The 16,218-nt window shown below is 29.8% G+C and overlaps 2 protein-coding genes across 2 annotated transcripts; both read left to right on the top strand.

Moving 5' to 3' along the window:
* The first annotated feature begins 597 nt into the window (after positions 1 to 597).
* Positions 598 to 2,732, top strand: LOC100796894 (uncharacterized). The gene is made up of 2 exons (XM_006604727.4): positions 598 to 845; positions 1,892 to 2,732. Exons 1-2 carry the CDS (start codon positions 776 to 778, stop codon positions 2,488 to 2,490), a joined length of 669 nt encoding a protein of 222 aa, XP_006604790.1. The 5' UTR covers positions 598 to 775; the 3' UTR covers positions 2,491 to 2,732.
* An 8,093-nt stretch (positions 2,733 to 10,825) lies between these two features.
* Positions 10,826 to 12,087, top strand: LOC100803630 (nicotianamine synthase). The gene has a single exon (XM_003554570.4). It carries the CDS (start codon positions 10,911 to 10,913, stop codon positions 11,856 to 11,858), a length of 948 nt encoding a protein of 315 aa, XP_003554618.1. The 5' UTR covers positions 10,826 to 10,910; the 3' UTR covers positions 11,859 to 12,087.
* The last annotated feature ends 4,131 nt before the right edge of the window (positions 12,088 to 16,218 follow it).

Genomic DNA, 16,218 nt, shown 5'->3' with positions numbered 1-16,218 from the left:
TCATCCATGAACAAAATGAGTAACGCATGACTACCAAATAAAGCAAAAACAAATGCCTTAAAAACATGTCAGTTAAATATTTTTTAAAAGAAAAAAAGAGAAAATGATATCACCATGAGGTTGATGGAAAGAAAAGGATGAAGCTGAAACTTTTATAAAAGAAAAAAAAAACGGGTGACATTCGTATAAAGGTTTAAACATGTGTTTACTTTTTAGTAAAAAAGAGTTATATATTGATAGTGTGAAAATTTTTACATAATTATTTAATCATAAATTATCGTGTATGATAAATTTGTTGATTTTTAAAATAATTATCTAAATAATTTAAATGATGATTTGTGATTAGATGATGTTGTAGAACTGTTTTATATTTTCAATGCATTGATGTTAAACTCTTTTGAAAATGTCTATTTTTTATTTTAATTTTATGTATTTTTTTTATCTCTACATTTAATAGAAATAGTTTGTTTTTATAAAAATGAAAAAAATATTTTCGTATTTTTAGAAACTAAAAAATAAATAAAAGCACACCGACTAGCCCATTTTAATACCAAAACAAGCCCATTTTCAACACTCCTATTGGGCCATTGAACAGCCCATTACAATGTATTGCATTTTCACAACTGTCTTGTCTTCGTTAAACCAAGAATGTTTTGTTAAGATTCTTTCCTCTCATCGAAGCCTTCAAGGCCTCTTTATCTTTAATTTATTATTGTTTATACTTCATAGCTATTTATAATTCGGTTAGATTCCGTTTTACCGTTATTGCCATCTCATGGATTTCCAGAAGAAGAGGGTTCAGTTTCTAGCCTTTGTCGCTGCCATCATTGCTCTTAGCATCACAGGTACCTACCTAACTTTTCATTGCCTATTATTCAATGTATTATATTTATGCAGTCACAATTCAATTTCCTTTTTTTCCCCCCACTTTTTGAAGCATTTGACATTCATGTTATCTAATTATAGACATTAACCAGATTCATAAATATAGCAGACATCACATGATTTAACTCCTGCATCTCTACCCTGTTTAGTTGAGTAGAAAATAAGGGAAAGAGAAAGACCACCAAAAACAAAATTCGGATCCTTTTTTTATAGTTCGAATGTTAATTACTCGTAATCTCGCACCAGGCTCGATTGAACAGTGAACAATATAATTGCTTACTTATATTCGTATTATTTTTTTGGGATCAATTAATGACTTTAATTTGGGGGAGTTTGCATAATCAGGTTCTTTTTATTTTTAGCAATATCTAAATTATTTGCAAATGTTGTTGGGTGAAGTAAGGAATCAGTTTTCTGACCATCAAATACGCTGTTTTGTTATCATTCTGGGACTACCATGATTGTTCCCATCTTGGTAACATTGCTTAGAGGAAAGTTTACATACAAAGACTTCCCAATTGATCGAGGACACAAATCTGTCTTTTCTAGAATGGATTATTTTGAGATTGTTTTGTGTATATATATTTTGTTTTTATTATGTCATCATTAAGATGACAGATTTGCCTCCACTAAAGTAATAGGGTTAAAAGATTAAAATAAGTAATTTCAGTCATTGAAGACAAAATTAATAATTAATAATTAATAATTAATATTTCAATGCATTCATGATTTGTGACACGAGTACAATTGTACATGTAATGTCAACACTTAGAACAGCCAAATCCTAATATGGCAACTTGTTCCTTCCTATAAATTTAAGAATTGAAGTACAGTTGTTTTCGTCTTTAACTGTGGAAGCCCTCCAGAAACAGTGTCTGCTTATTACTTGCATATAGTAAGGTAGCTTGTTGCTCAAGCCTCAATGCTCATAACTATGCAGCTGAAAATGTTTATTTGTATTGCTTATTATTACTCATGACAATAAACACTTATGCTGCTATTTCAGCTGAAAAATGCAGGCAGCTAGTCGGCGAGAAGGCGTCATCCCAGAGTGGAAAGTTTACATTCCTAAATTGCTTTGACATGACTTCTGGAACATTAGCATGTAGTGTGAAGGAAAGTGTGAAGTTATACTGCTACAATATTAGGGCTGCTCATGTTGAAAGAGCAAGGCATGATGCAATGAAGTCTGCCCTTGTTGATGCTTTGAAGCAGGGAATGTCACAGAGTGCTTCGGCAAAATATGCTAAGAAAGAAGGTGACAAGGCAGCAAAATTGGCTTCTCGTAAAGCCAGGCGCATTATAGGTCCCATCCTCTCTTCAGGGTGGGATTTTTTTGAAGCTGTGTACTATGGTGGTACTCTCACTGAAGGGTTCCTCAGGGGAAGTGGCACTTTGTTTGGTACTTATGCTGGAGGCTTCCTTGGGGATCAAAGGCTTGGGAGATTTGGTTACCTTGTTGGAAGTCATATGGGTAGTTGGATTGGAGGTAGAATGGGGCTAATGCTATATGATGTGGCTAATGGAGTCCATTTCTTGTTGCATTCTGTTCAATCACTTGGAAGTGAAGTTCAAAAAACTTCAGCTGACTATCAAGAAAATTAATCCTGAAGCAACTAGAAGTTCCTTCTTACGTGACACTTCTGTTTATGTTCAGCTCTAGAGGTTTGAGTGTTCTTAAATTTTGAACCTACTGTCTTTCATAGCTACGAAACATATGAAGATTCTCAACTGATAATATATATGAAAGAGATAAGTTTACACTTTACAACATTGTCATTTTCTTACATTTTGATTGGTTGTATATGTAATTTTACAATAGTGTTTATAAATTGGATTTTCTTCAACTTTTCTGCTCAGGTGTTATATATAAAAAAGCATGCTTAATTCATTTGAAAAAAAAAGGTATAAAACATTATTTTTCCTTCTTAATTTTCAAACATATAATGCATATTTCACTTCACAGATTTTCTTTTCTACATGTTATATGTCATTGCTTCTCCTTTTCTCTTCTTGGTCAACCTTCCATCATTACATTTCTTAAATTCAAATATCGGAATTCTCGGTAAGTAATTTTTCAATTAAATTGTTAAGGAAATGATAATATTTATATGTATGAGAACTTACATCGTTCCATACTCTTGAATAATAGTAAGATACAATTATATTGGAGAGAAAAAAATTGTTATGTGATGATTATGATTAATGGGTAGCATTTGACAAGAGAAACGAGTCGAGTATAGTAAAAGGGACATGTTTCTCATATAACAAGGCGAATCATGTTTTGAGTTTTATATTTCTTATGAAATGTGTTTATATTTAACAATTGACGATATCTTGAACAAAATTATTTTTTAAGAAAAATATTATGGGTAACTAAAAATAATGGTTGGATTTGGTAACTTTCTAAAATTGTTTTTTTCTCTCTCTTTATTTTACCATAGTACATTCATATTATTTTAGAACCATAACTGATAAAAAAGTCAAAAACCATAAACAATGAGCAAAGACAAAGGAAAAATGTGCGTTAGCAATCCCTTTTAAAAATACTTGTCAATATCTATAATATATACAATACTTTTATATAAAAGAAGACTTTTAATGTCGATTGATTTCGATTTTTTAGATTAGTTTTGGGGATTTAGAATTGGTTGAGAGAAAATAGGTACTTTTTAAAACAATTTTGAAACCATTTTTAGAAACTCTTTTTGTCAGCTTGTGGGCTATTCAAACATAATTACAAGATCACATGACTACACTTTGACAAATCACATAATTAAAATCACTTGCTACACATTTACAACATATACTATCATATACACATAGATATATGTTGTCATAGTCAGTTTGACAAAATCAATTCATAGAATTATACTTACATTAATTGCCACATTTACATATTTATATACCATGATAGTTTAAGTAATCAATAAAAAACAATTAAATATCTAAAACAGTCTAATTAGGGTGAGGTGGTAGCGGTTATGAATGAAGTAACTAGGTAAATAATGCCTCAAAAGACTCAAAGTAATATCCTATGTAGAAAAGGAATCTAGATTGTCAAATCTTTGCAATTTCAAAACCATAAATTTAAAAAAAACTATAACACATGATTCAAAAATATTAATTAGACAAAACTATTTAAGTTGTGAAAGAAAATTTACCTCTGCAAAAGAATCAATAATGGATACACAAGTGATGTTCATCATGTGTCTCATGACAAAATAATCACACTCATGATTGTCTCTTTATTTACGATCCTATAAATTAACACAAAAATAACCAATAAACAAAAAAAAAAAAACAAAACAAAAACTCAAAGCCGACCCTGGTCTTGATTGGAGGGGGCGATGGCGGGGTGCACATGACTAGAAGGAATCCATTCTTAAAGTATTTTACATTGTTTTCATAAATAGATTAAAATTATTGTTTCATTTTATATATTTTATTATTCAAATTAAAATATGGCATGTAATTAGACAAAATTATTCCTTTGACTGTAACATTATAGTGAGAGAAAAGAGGCTTAATTTTTAAAATTCATGGTACCAAAAAATTAAGAGCTAAAAAATACAATTTAGTGCTCTATGAATATCGTTGACTAATTTTTTATTATACAATACTTATTATCTCTTATATTAATTGATTTCTCCGCTTATTTCTCAATGATAAAAAAATTAATCTCTCCGAAAATATACATTAATTAATTGTTAAGGGTGTAATTGGAAAAAATATTAAATTGTTCAAAAACATTTATGTTGTAAAACGCCAATCAAAATAAAACAAAAATAAAGAGACCAGAAAAGAAGTTGCTAACAAAATATAAAAGTATAAAAATAAGTGGTTGGAAATAGGGTTGAATGCCCATGAAAAAACTAATCCCTACAGTTTTAAGCTGAGTTCATCTGCCCCTCCTTCATCCAACGTGCATGAAAATGGTCAACACTGTGTACAGCGCCTGCACGTTAATGCGTTCATAGATGCAAAATATTCAAACCTTTGGAAAATTGCTGTCCCTATTAGCATAGAAGTCTTTGACTATAGAGTTACAAAGTTAATTACAAGATTGCTGCTAATTGTCGTCGTTACGTATCATTTTTTCTTCCTACAACAATCCTAACTCTAATAAGACAATTTTAAACTTAATTATTTAGTTTTTTTAATAAGTAAATGATAATTTAGTAGTTTTATTGGAAACGCGAGTTGAAAAATTCGAACTTACGATCTCTACATCCTTATTTCTTTTTTCTTCTTCAATTGTTAAACCAAGTTTATATTTTTTTATTTCATTATATGATGAGAAACTAAGGGTGTTTATTTTGAGTTTCATGATTTCATCCAACTGAACCAACTTTAACTCAATCCAACGCTCACGTTACTTCATTCTCCATTTCTACATTGAAAAATGCAAACGGATCCAAACAAAACCTAATTCATTTCACAAGACTGAACTTGGTAACGCTGCGTGTTACTTTATATACGTGGTTAGTCCTTGAGACAAATCAATGAAAAAATGTAGTGGTTACGTGTCATTTGAGGTTGCGTAAGTAATTCTTGAAACGAATATGAATGAATCAGTATGCCGCCAGGGCATCATTCTCAGGAAACGTGGCTCCGTTTGGCACACGCCATCTTGTGGTTGGCACGCATCTGTCTACATAATACAAACTATCAAAGTATATTTGACTTCATTCATGGCCAACCAACATGCATGCCACAATCTTTCTCTTACTAAAGCAATAGAATTGGAATGGCACAAGCACAACCGAAAGCTAGCTATGTGAAGTCAGGAAATACAGTCAAAAGGAACAAGAATAATATTTAAGTTTTAGGATGGGTTAGTTTAGATAAACTAAAAAAAAAAGAAGGAATTTTATGATTTCTTTTTCTTACTTTTCATTTTTTAATTTCTAAAAAATATTTTTTTAGTCTTTTTTTAAAAAGTATCTAATTATTATAATATATTAAATATTCTTAATTTATAAAAACATTTTTGTTAATCAAAAAGTCATTGATTTGAGTGGCACTCAACCTCTTTAAACAAAATTTTGGATTCAAATTTTGTAACTAAAAAAATATGATTAAAAGGAAGAATCTACTAGAGATGTTTAACAGATTATTTATGAAAATTAATATTAATAAAATTAATAAATAAAATTAATAATAATAAAATTAATAAATACTCATAACCAATAACATGATAAAAAATTGTTTTTATTATATATTAAAAAAATAAAACGATATGAGTGTTTAATGTTTTGTTAATTATAATTTTTTAACAACACCCTCTTGTAGCTTTCATTTTCTTTGATGTTCTGCCCCACCTCGTGCAAAAGTGCCTTTGCGCATTCTCCTCTAGTTTCAGCGTCGAGTAACTGCATTTGGTGCTGTTACAGCGTTACTGGTATCTTATAGTGGAAAGTGGCCAATTTGGCAGCCCATAATAATAATAATAATAATAAAGGTGAACAAAAGTAACTTTTGTTGTTCATATCTCTAATTGATGCACATTCCCAAACTCTATTCCCATCCCGGACATCTAAATCTGATGTATATATATTAGGAGCCACTTCCTTCAGTGAGTCCAGCTTTCAATTTCTTAAGAGCCAGAGGTCCCAAAAACTCATGGATAGTTTTCGGAAGAATACAAGGATGATGCATGATGACTAATTAGTAACTACACATTATGTATCAAGCCATGATGAATAGTGTTGTAGCTGGTGGACATGGAAGATAGAATCTATATACATAAAAGAAAAATTACCACGACGTCAATTGTGTTATTATTATTTTTCCAATAACTTAGTTGGTGGGTTTTAATTATTTGATTAAAAAATGCTTCTTCATTCTTTGTTCAAGTAAAAAAAAAAAAAAGAAGAAAATCTCATTTGTTTATTTCGTGTAAGCTAGGAGGGCAATATGAGAGAAATCTTCAACCGTACAAGGCAAAGCGTCTAATGAAAATTACTTGCACGAAATAAAGGGAATGAAAACGTCTCATTCGCACCATTCAAATGGAGGGGGAAAAGAGAAAGGAATCAAGATTACGATAAATTAATATCTTTGCATGATATGTTGAATGTCAACATGATCAGATTCACGTATTGTCGTTATTAGTTCCCATACTGTGTCCTTACAGCTTTTGTAAAGACAAATTCTGTAGCAGTGGGAAAAAAATTGACCAGAAATGAAATAAAAAACGTAATGAAAATAGAATATCAAAGTGTTCGATATGTGCTTTTAAGTTTATTCATTTATTTTGTAATGGCATCCAGCTTAAGGCAGGGTTACTCATTTTAAGGCTGAAGGACCTAAGGAGTATTTATAAGATTTTTTTTTTAATCTTATAAAAGTTATTTGTAATGGTTTTATAAGTTTATTTTGAACTTATTTCAATAAACTTTATAATAATTAAAGTTAATAAATAAGCTCTCATTTATAAGAGTCTATTAAATCAAGGTTGAATCAAATTATCTATCCAAACACATCTTATAAAATATAGTGACCAAGTAAAAGAAAGAGTAAATAGTCATTTTCATCATTAAATTTAGTCTCTCAAAGTGAAAAAAATACGACAAATTTATGTATTTGTTCTTTTATTCATTATCGTTAATAAAAAAGCATACGTTACACATTCAAGGAAGAATTTGTCAACGCTCACACATTCAGAAATGAAAATAACTATTTACTCAAAATATATATAATTTAATATTCACATTTTCTCCTTTTTTAATTGTTACAAACATAACATTAAAAAATAAGAAAATAAACATAAATTAGAACAAACGTAATAATAAGCATAATATTAATTAATAAGTATAATTTGTCTGTTGTTCTAAAATTTCTATTGTAACAACATTAGGTAGTTACAAAATCAAGTTTACTCTCATTTTCTTTGTAAAGATTAACTTAATAGTTGTGTATTTTTGTTTGAGTCTTATATTTTGGATAAGATATTGTCTTATTAAAAATTTCAAAACAATAGACAAATTATGTTTATTAATCAATATTATGTTTATTATTATGTTTATTTTAACTTATGTTTGTTTTCTTATTTTTTTTAAGTATTTATTATAATGTTATGCTTTCAACAATAAAAAAGGAGAAGATTAAAATTAAATTACATTTTAAGTAAATAATCATTTTTATTTGTGAATATGTAGAACATTGATAAATTTGTCCCTTTAATGACTAAATAGTCAACCAAGAAGATTTTTAACTCCAAATGGTTAACATACGACTTTTTGAACTTCTGTATATAGGAAATCACCCTATCTTGTAAAGGAAATCCTTTACGTTGATTGTAGATATATTTGAAGAAGTCTCCCAGTTTAGGTCAAGGACTTTTTGGGTCTTTTTCCTATCTTCAAGGATTAATAACCTTCCTGACTTCTAAGTTTTATCTAGTGTTGATGAATAAATAGTGTACGGCTCAATTAAACTAGTAGATCGTTTTAATTACGTACTTTTTTAGGGTTTTTAATTACGTACTCAGTTCATAATAATCACATCATAAAATTATAGAATCAGCTTCACATGGAATCTTAAGCTATATATACAACAGCAAATTGGAGCGGGGGAAAACTAGACTTTATGATCTGATTTTTTTTCTTTGCATATATAGCCTATCCTTTTTTAAAATTTAATATATATGCATGTGTGTGCGCTCGTGTGTATAGACATTACAAATCTATATATATTTACCAAATATTGCATTAAAGAATTTGTTGGCATACAAAAATATATTATATCAGTACATTAAGTTTTAGCATAAATTTATACTATATATACTAATAATTTAATTTCTGTTGTACACAAAAAAAAAGGTTTAAGACAAATGTTATACTAACTAAAAGCAATCTTAATATTTAACATTTTTTATGCAATAGTAAATTAATGAGGCATCAGAAATGCCAATGAGGATTACAAGCATAGACCTGTATATCGAGTCTTGCTATGAAATTAATGTGAGCTGTTGACTGACACGGTTAGCAAATATTTAATTATGACATATATGTGTCATAAAATGAGAGAAATGCATCTTAAAAGTGTAATGACATTGTAATTTATTTTAAATTTTGACTTCTATTAAGTCAACTAATGTACAGTGGTATTTTCATGTTTATAATGAAAATGACAACCTACTCAAACTTTTGATTAGGGGCTCGACTCCTTATAATGAGTTAACCAAAAAACAACTGTGACAGTGTGAAACCAAAAGCATTTCGGAATCAAAGGTTGAGTCAAATTTCGGAACTGTAGCCCCATACCCATACTTTTACATACATATAAGAGTATCTATTATTTATTAATAGTGAGAACTAAACTGTTTACATTTCATTTCTCATGAGAAATGACTAAATTGTGAAAAGGATTACATAATAAATTATATATTTACTCTTAAAATCTTAAACTTAATTAAAATGACTCAACTTAAAAACACAAGTTTCTTACATATATAGATCATATATGTTTTCTTTAAAAAAATGTTGAGTAGGCATGAGCGGCAACTTGCAAATCATCATGATAATGTGTTCCCTTTTTGTAAGTTATTGATGAAGGGTATACTCTTGCGTCTCGATAGTTTAATTAATTTACTGCTGAATTTTCGAATGTCCAGCCTATACTTATATAGCATGCTAATCAACTACACTAAAAAAAGCCTTCTATGACTATTATAAAATACTTTTTTTAAGAATACTTAGAATGTTTTATTTTAAAAAAAAAATTAAAGTTGTGTGAAACTAATTGAGATGGAGAAAAAGAAACTAATTGTTTATGTGAATGAAAAATAATACACTCTTACATCTTTTCATCCTTTCACATGTTCATACATAAACACACAAAAAAGTTGTCAAAATTAGGAGTGATTTGAAAAGAAAAAAAAAATTGCTTATTGAATTCTAAAATGTTACTAATTAAGACGGGTCTAGTAGTGATAGAGGAGTTGGATAATATGAATGAGGTCTTAGGTGGATCCTGATTGATGCCATTATACAACCAAAAAACTTTATTGAATTCTAAACCTATTTCATAGTCTTCTTTGTTTTCTGGACCGGACATGCAACGTTTGAGATTTGATATGATTAAATACAACAGTATGTTGTTTCTATTTTCCTTTTTTATATACTTAATGTTAATTTTCCATCATATCAACATTTCTGGGTACCTACAACTTATGAAGTATAGGGTTTCTCTCAAATTCTAGTTTAGAACGTACATTGTATTTTTCACAATATACCCATATCCCTGTTGGTATTGAAAAGTTAAGTTCAAAACAACATAATTGATTTTGGTTTAAATAATACTGTATTTTTATAGGAAAAAACTATTAAAAAAGTGAGTACCTTAACATAAGATATGCATATCGCCTCTCCCTCCCTCCCCCCCTCTCTCTATATATATGTGTGTTTCATCATATGATATTTAGTGCGTGCGGGTGTATCGTTAGAACTTGTTTCCTCTCTTATATGTTTAACAAATTTTACAACAATAAAAGAAAAAAGAAAAGTATAAAAGGTGATGAGTGACATGCCGAAGAAAGATAGAGAAAAAAATATTATTATATAATTTGTTGTATAAATAACACAACTGATAAAAATAATAAACAAAAATTACGTAATCTGTCGGAGATAGAGTCTAGCGAGTAATTTTCAGTTAGTAAGAAACTAGGTTACAATCTAGATAGTTTTAATGTTCACACTTTTTTTTAATATATGTATTTTTAACACCAAATAAATTACATCATCAATATTTTATAAATTTATGAACTCTTGTTTATAAGACCTATAAACTCTCAATGATAATGTTAACAAAAATCGTAGAGCAACATATATTTGGCCGCAATAAAATAAATAAAAAAAAAAGGCAATTCCAAAGCCTGAAGTGAGTGGACCCCACAGTTGGGCTTAAATATTGATATCCTTCAATTCCTTTGGGCATTGAAAAGTGTGTGCTATCTATTTGTTTTCTTGAGACCGAGTCTCTGGCCATACCATATCAGTAATAAACCTCATAGTGTCGACATGGTTTGCGAGGAAGAATTGTTGATAGAAAAAGTGTGCTCGCTCTATGAACAAATCTCAAGCCTCGAGAGTCTCAAACCTTGCAAGAATGTCGACATGCTGTTCACCAAACTAGTCCTGACATGCATACCCCCAAGCCCAATCGATGTCACAAAGCTAAACAAAACCGTTCAAGACATTCGATCCCACCTTATAAAACTATGTGGTGAAGCCGAGGGACACTTAGAGAGCCACTACTCAACCATCCTAGGCTCATACGACAAACCCCTTAACCACCTTAATATTTTCCCCTATTATTCTAACTACCTCAAACTTGGTCACCTCGAGTTCACTATCCTTAGCCAACACTGCACCCATGTTCCCACCAAAGTTGCCTTCGTGGGCTCGGGGCCCCTTCCTCTTACCTCAATTGTGTTGGCATCGAACCACTTACCTTCCACCACTTTCCACAACTATGACATGGACCCTTTAGCCAATTCCAACGCTATGCGCTTGGTTTCCTCTGACCCTGACTTGTCCAAGCGCATGTTTTTCCACACCAACGACATATTGGAAGTGTCGAACGCTTTGAAGGAGTACGAGGTTGTTTACTTGGCAGCACTTGTGGGCATGGACAAGGAGGGGAAGAATCGAATCATTGATCACTTGGGCAAGCACATGAACCCTGGGGCACTTCTTATGCTCAGGAGTGCTCATGGGGCAAGGGCTTTTCTCTACCCTGTGGTTGAGCCTTGTGATTTTCGAGGTTTTGAGGTTCTCTCTGTGTTCCACCCCTCCGATGAGGTCATCAACTCGGTTGTCATAGCACGTAAATTATATCACTCTCTTGAGCAAGGCCTTGTTGGCTCTATGATCCTACCTAACAAGTGTTCCGAGATTCAAGCCTTCAACCCTCTCAACCATGGCAACATGATTGAGGAATTGGCCGTTGAGGAGCAACTCTTGTGAATTATTGCTTCTTTTTTTTTTTTATCTATCTCTACTCCGTCTCATGCTTTAGATGGGAGATTATTATTGGGGTCATGTGCGGTACCAACTTATTATGTAGTTTACATAATATTTCCACTTAATTGTGTCCGACTGTTTTGTATCACATCGAGTAAAGCTTAAGTGTTTTACACTGTGCTGTTATTAAATTTGCAATAAATATGAAAAGAGATCGATTATGTGTTGTAAATCGTATCTTCCTCAAGCAATTGCCATAGTGGCATGCATGCTAGCATGGTATGTTTTTTACGGTTTCTCCTCATTTTCCTGTACACTTTTTTCACTAATGTTCAATTCATTGTTCTCGTTAAGCAAGCTAGTAACGTCGTGATTGACATAAAAGGATATGGTCATGGAATTGCAACAAGAGCAGCTTAGAGTTACCTTGATTTAAAGTTTGGTTGACTTAATTTTGAATCAAAAAATGAGATTGAAATGCATATTTAAATTAATATATCTGAATCACATTAAAAGGATGGTCATGGAATAGCAACAGCAACTTTTCCTTGGTTTGGGTTAAATTTAAAGGTTAGTCGAATTAGTTTAATTTGAATCATTGAATGTGACTGAAATGTATGTGTAAATTAACCTGAATCATATGTTTATATTAGAATGTGTGTTTTTATTTGAAAGTATAATTTTTTTTAAGACCGCAAATTTTTTGAATGGGAGACAATTTTGTTTCAACTGAATAAGATTACTATAAAACAAAACTTCAGTTTCAACTATTTAATGCAACTATATTTTCAAGGTTCAAACTTCAAACTACTAAATTGGAACAAATCTACACCAACTTATTCGTGTACTTTGTAAATTTGTTTTCTAACTTTAAACCAAACAAGTGCTTAATTATACAAGATTCTTAACTAATTTTTCCTCTTTTGAATATCACAGAGCTAGCTGCCTTCGTTGCGCTTTTACTTCATTATCCCCTAAATCGCAATCATTCAAAAAGAGAAAGTCCTCCAATTCCTCTCTTGCATATTAGCAGATATTGCCTATCAAATCAAAGATTACTTTGCTTTTAAAGGATGCCTACTTATCTGCCTTTTTTTTCCTGTACTTGATCAATCAAAGTTTGTCTTTGGTGTAATACTTACATAAGCTGACGATGACATTTTCAGATACCACTTTGACATGAGAAGAGCTAAGAGAGGAAACGATATATAAGCATATATATCTTCACATCACTGTACCTGATCATTAATTAACGAGGCATATATATATATATTCCATAATTAAGATACGAATTAATGTTTTTTTTTCTTTGGGTGGGGTACGGTGGGGTGGGGGCTGGGATTACAATTTTTTTTTATGCTGGGGGGATTGAAATTTGAATTTATAATCTCATAGATTACTCAATTCATTCTGCTAGTCCAATACTATATGATGGCATACGATGTCAATGTTAATTATAAGGAAAATTGACGAAGAATAAATAGATATCCGCATAATTGGAAGGACCGAATGAACTTTTCTTGGGTACTAATCATGTATGCCTTTTGAGTTTATCAGAAGACAATTATGAAAGTTATTCTTTTTGTAACTGATTCCTTTTATCTGTTTGGTCTATTAAATAGTAGAATTAGAATATACGACCCTATGGTCGTTTAGTTGTCCATATGGACATACTTCAAAGGTGAATCTTGATGATATTTTCTCAGTTGTTGGCCCCCTTTTAACAAAAAAATCAAGCCTGCAGATGATGGCAATGTTTTATGTCAATGCTTAAAGAACACATATATACCTCTCAGGGCATCCAGATATTAGATGTGTGATTCAGATATAAGTTTTGAAGTTATTGTAAATGTTTCATTACTTCACACATATATAGTCAACCTTTGACATGACAAGGTTGTGTCAATATGTGAAATATTTTCAAAACACGAAAAATTGTATAGTTTCATTTAAATTAAAAGAGCTATTTTGTTTTATTTAAAATAAAAAGTTGCATGTATTCGTTCGTTCATTCAATTTTGTAACAAAAATAAAATAAAATCATTCAATTTGATGTGTTGTTTTCTATGTTCCATTTAAAGAGCCGTGTAGATTCACTCTAATAGATATATAATGTTTTATGCAAATTAGTTATAAACGTGTAAATCAAAGAATAAGTTCTTACATATGTAGATAAAAATTGAAATGATGTAGGCATTCATGATAGAAACAAATTAAAATAAAGGGACTCTTATTAGATACCGTGTGAAATGATATGACTAGCCATTAAATAGACACCATTTAAAATAGAATAATTCTTCATGTAATATATATATATATATATATATATATATATATATATATATATATATATATGTGTGTGTGTGTGTGTGGGGTATTAACATAAATTCATTTAAAACTGTATGTTAATATCTAACACCTTTTTTATTAGAAAAAAAAATTATTCTTTCTTTCCTTAGACCAATATAAATTAAAGGATAATTATGTAATTTAATTATTTTAAAAAAACACAAATAATCTGAAATATCTTTTTCTCTTTCCAACAAGAAGTCGTCTTCTTTCTTTTGCAAAACCATTAATTATATATCTATTATTTTAATTTTATATATATATATATATATATATATATATATATATATATATATATCTACTGACTATTGTTTTTTATAATTTTAAAAAATATACATATGAATAATTTTATAAAATATTTTATTTTATTACATATTGTTCTTAAAATATTTATTAAAGCTAGTATTATAAAATATATATATAAAAAAACAGGATTTTTTTTGTAAAGGGCCGAAAGACCACATCCTTCCAGCAAACTTTTTGTATTTACTAAATTAAAAAATATTTTTTTAAAAAGTAATAAAAAAAATTGAAAAAAAAACTGCTAGTTAGATCTAACATGGCCGAAGCCCTTTTTTTTACATTTAATCGTCCGTTATTTTTTCTTCTAATTATATATAAAAATATAATTAAATAATAATAATAAATACTGTAGTAATAATATTATAAAACATTTTCCCTTCTTCTCTTCTTCAACCTACAGGGCCGAAAGTCCATACCTATCCTACAACCCATCCTACTCAATTTTTTTCATCTTTTCATTTGTTTACGATAAAAATCAATTTTAATAAAACAATAGTGTTGCAAAAAAATAAACTTGTTACTTTTTAATAAATCTGTTACTTGTTTTTTTTAAAAAGAAATCCTTTTTTCTATTTTTGCATCCCATGTCCCTTCTAAACTGAGGGGCCGAACACCGAAGCCCATACAAAAACAACCATCAAATAGTTTTTTCCTTTTTGTTCAAGACCATATTTAAATCACCATCAACACTTTTAAGACCATATAAATCTAGCAAAAGGTGTTCAAACATCTAAATAGCAAGACCAATCATAAATAAATAGCAACCATTGAAGAAATATTATTTTCAAATCATAATTAAATGGGAACTTAGTCTTTTAAATGGAAAAATAGGACAAAGGAGGGAGACAAAAAGAATTGGAGGTTGGAGTTTTGAGATGGGGATGGGGAGTGGAAAAAATGAGGGTGACCAGAAAAAAAATTAGGGGTTGAGATTTTAAGATAGGGGTATGGGATTAGAGAAAGGTGGCTGAAAAAAAAAATGGGGGAGTGGAGTTTTGAGATCGGAGAGTGAGGCAAAGAAGAGTAGCTGGAAAAAAAATGGGGGTGAGAAAGGAAGAAAGAGGGTGGCCGAAAAAAAATAAGGAGTTCAGATTTTGAATTGGAAGAGTTGAGGAAGATGACAAATAAAAAAAAAAACAAAATTAATTTGACACCGTGGCAAGCAATTGGATTTTGTTGATCAGAACTATTTACTTTATGTTTGAATAGAGGATTTAAAATTTTTTAAGAAATTCAAATACACAATATTTTAATTGTTTTAATTTAAATTTCTTTTATTGTGTAAATATTTTGTTTTGATGAAACAATTCAATTTTTTTATTTTAATTTTCTTATTTGGATAAACTAATTCAATTTCAATGAAATTTAAATTTTTATTTTTAAATATTTATTTAAAAATTAAAATTTTAATATTAAATAAAAATAAATATTAGTAATTTTTTAAATAGTTAAATAAGGTAGAGCAAGTGGTTGTGATTGCAGAAAAGAAAGATTTACATAGTAAAGGAATTAAGTTACAAAAAAAGAATTAAAAATTAACTCAGTAAAAGACTGATTTCATAAGAGAGGTCAATGATAAAAAATAATTATTTAATGCACATCATTATTTTGCTTGGTGCCCCAAATTTTTTTATATCTATCTTTTACCCTTCTCTCCCAAATTCCACTAACAGTGGTGTCAAAGCTGGAAAACAAGGACACAATGCAGAGG

This window comes from Glycine max, chromosome 19, assembly GCF_000004515.6.
Source record: "Glycine max cultivar Williams 82 chromosome 19, Glycine_max_v4.0, whole genome shotgun sequence".
NCBI lineage: Eukaryota > Viridiplantae > Streptophyta > Magnoliopsida > Fabales > Fabaceae > Glycine > Glycine max.
This window is presented reverse-complemented; position numbering and strand designations above follow the sequence as displayed.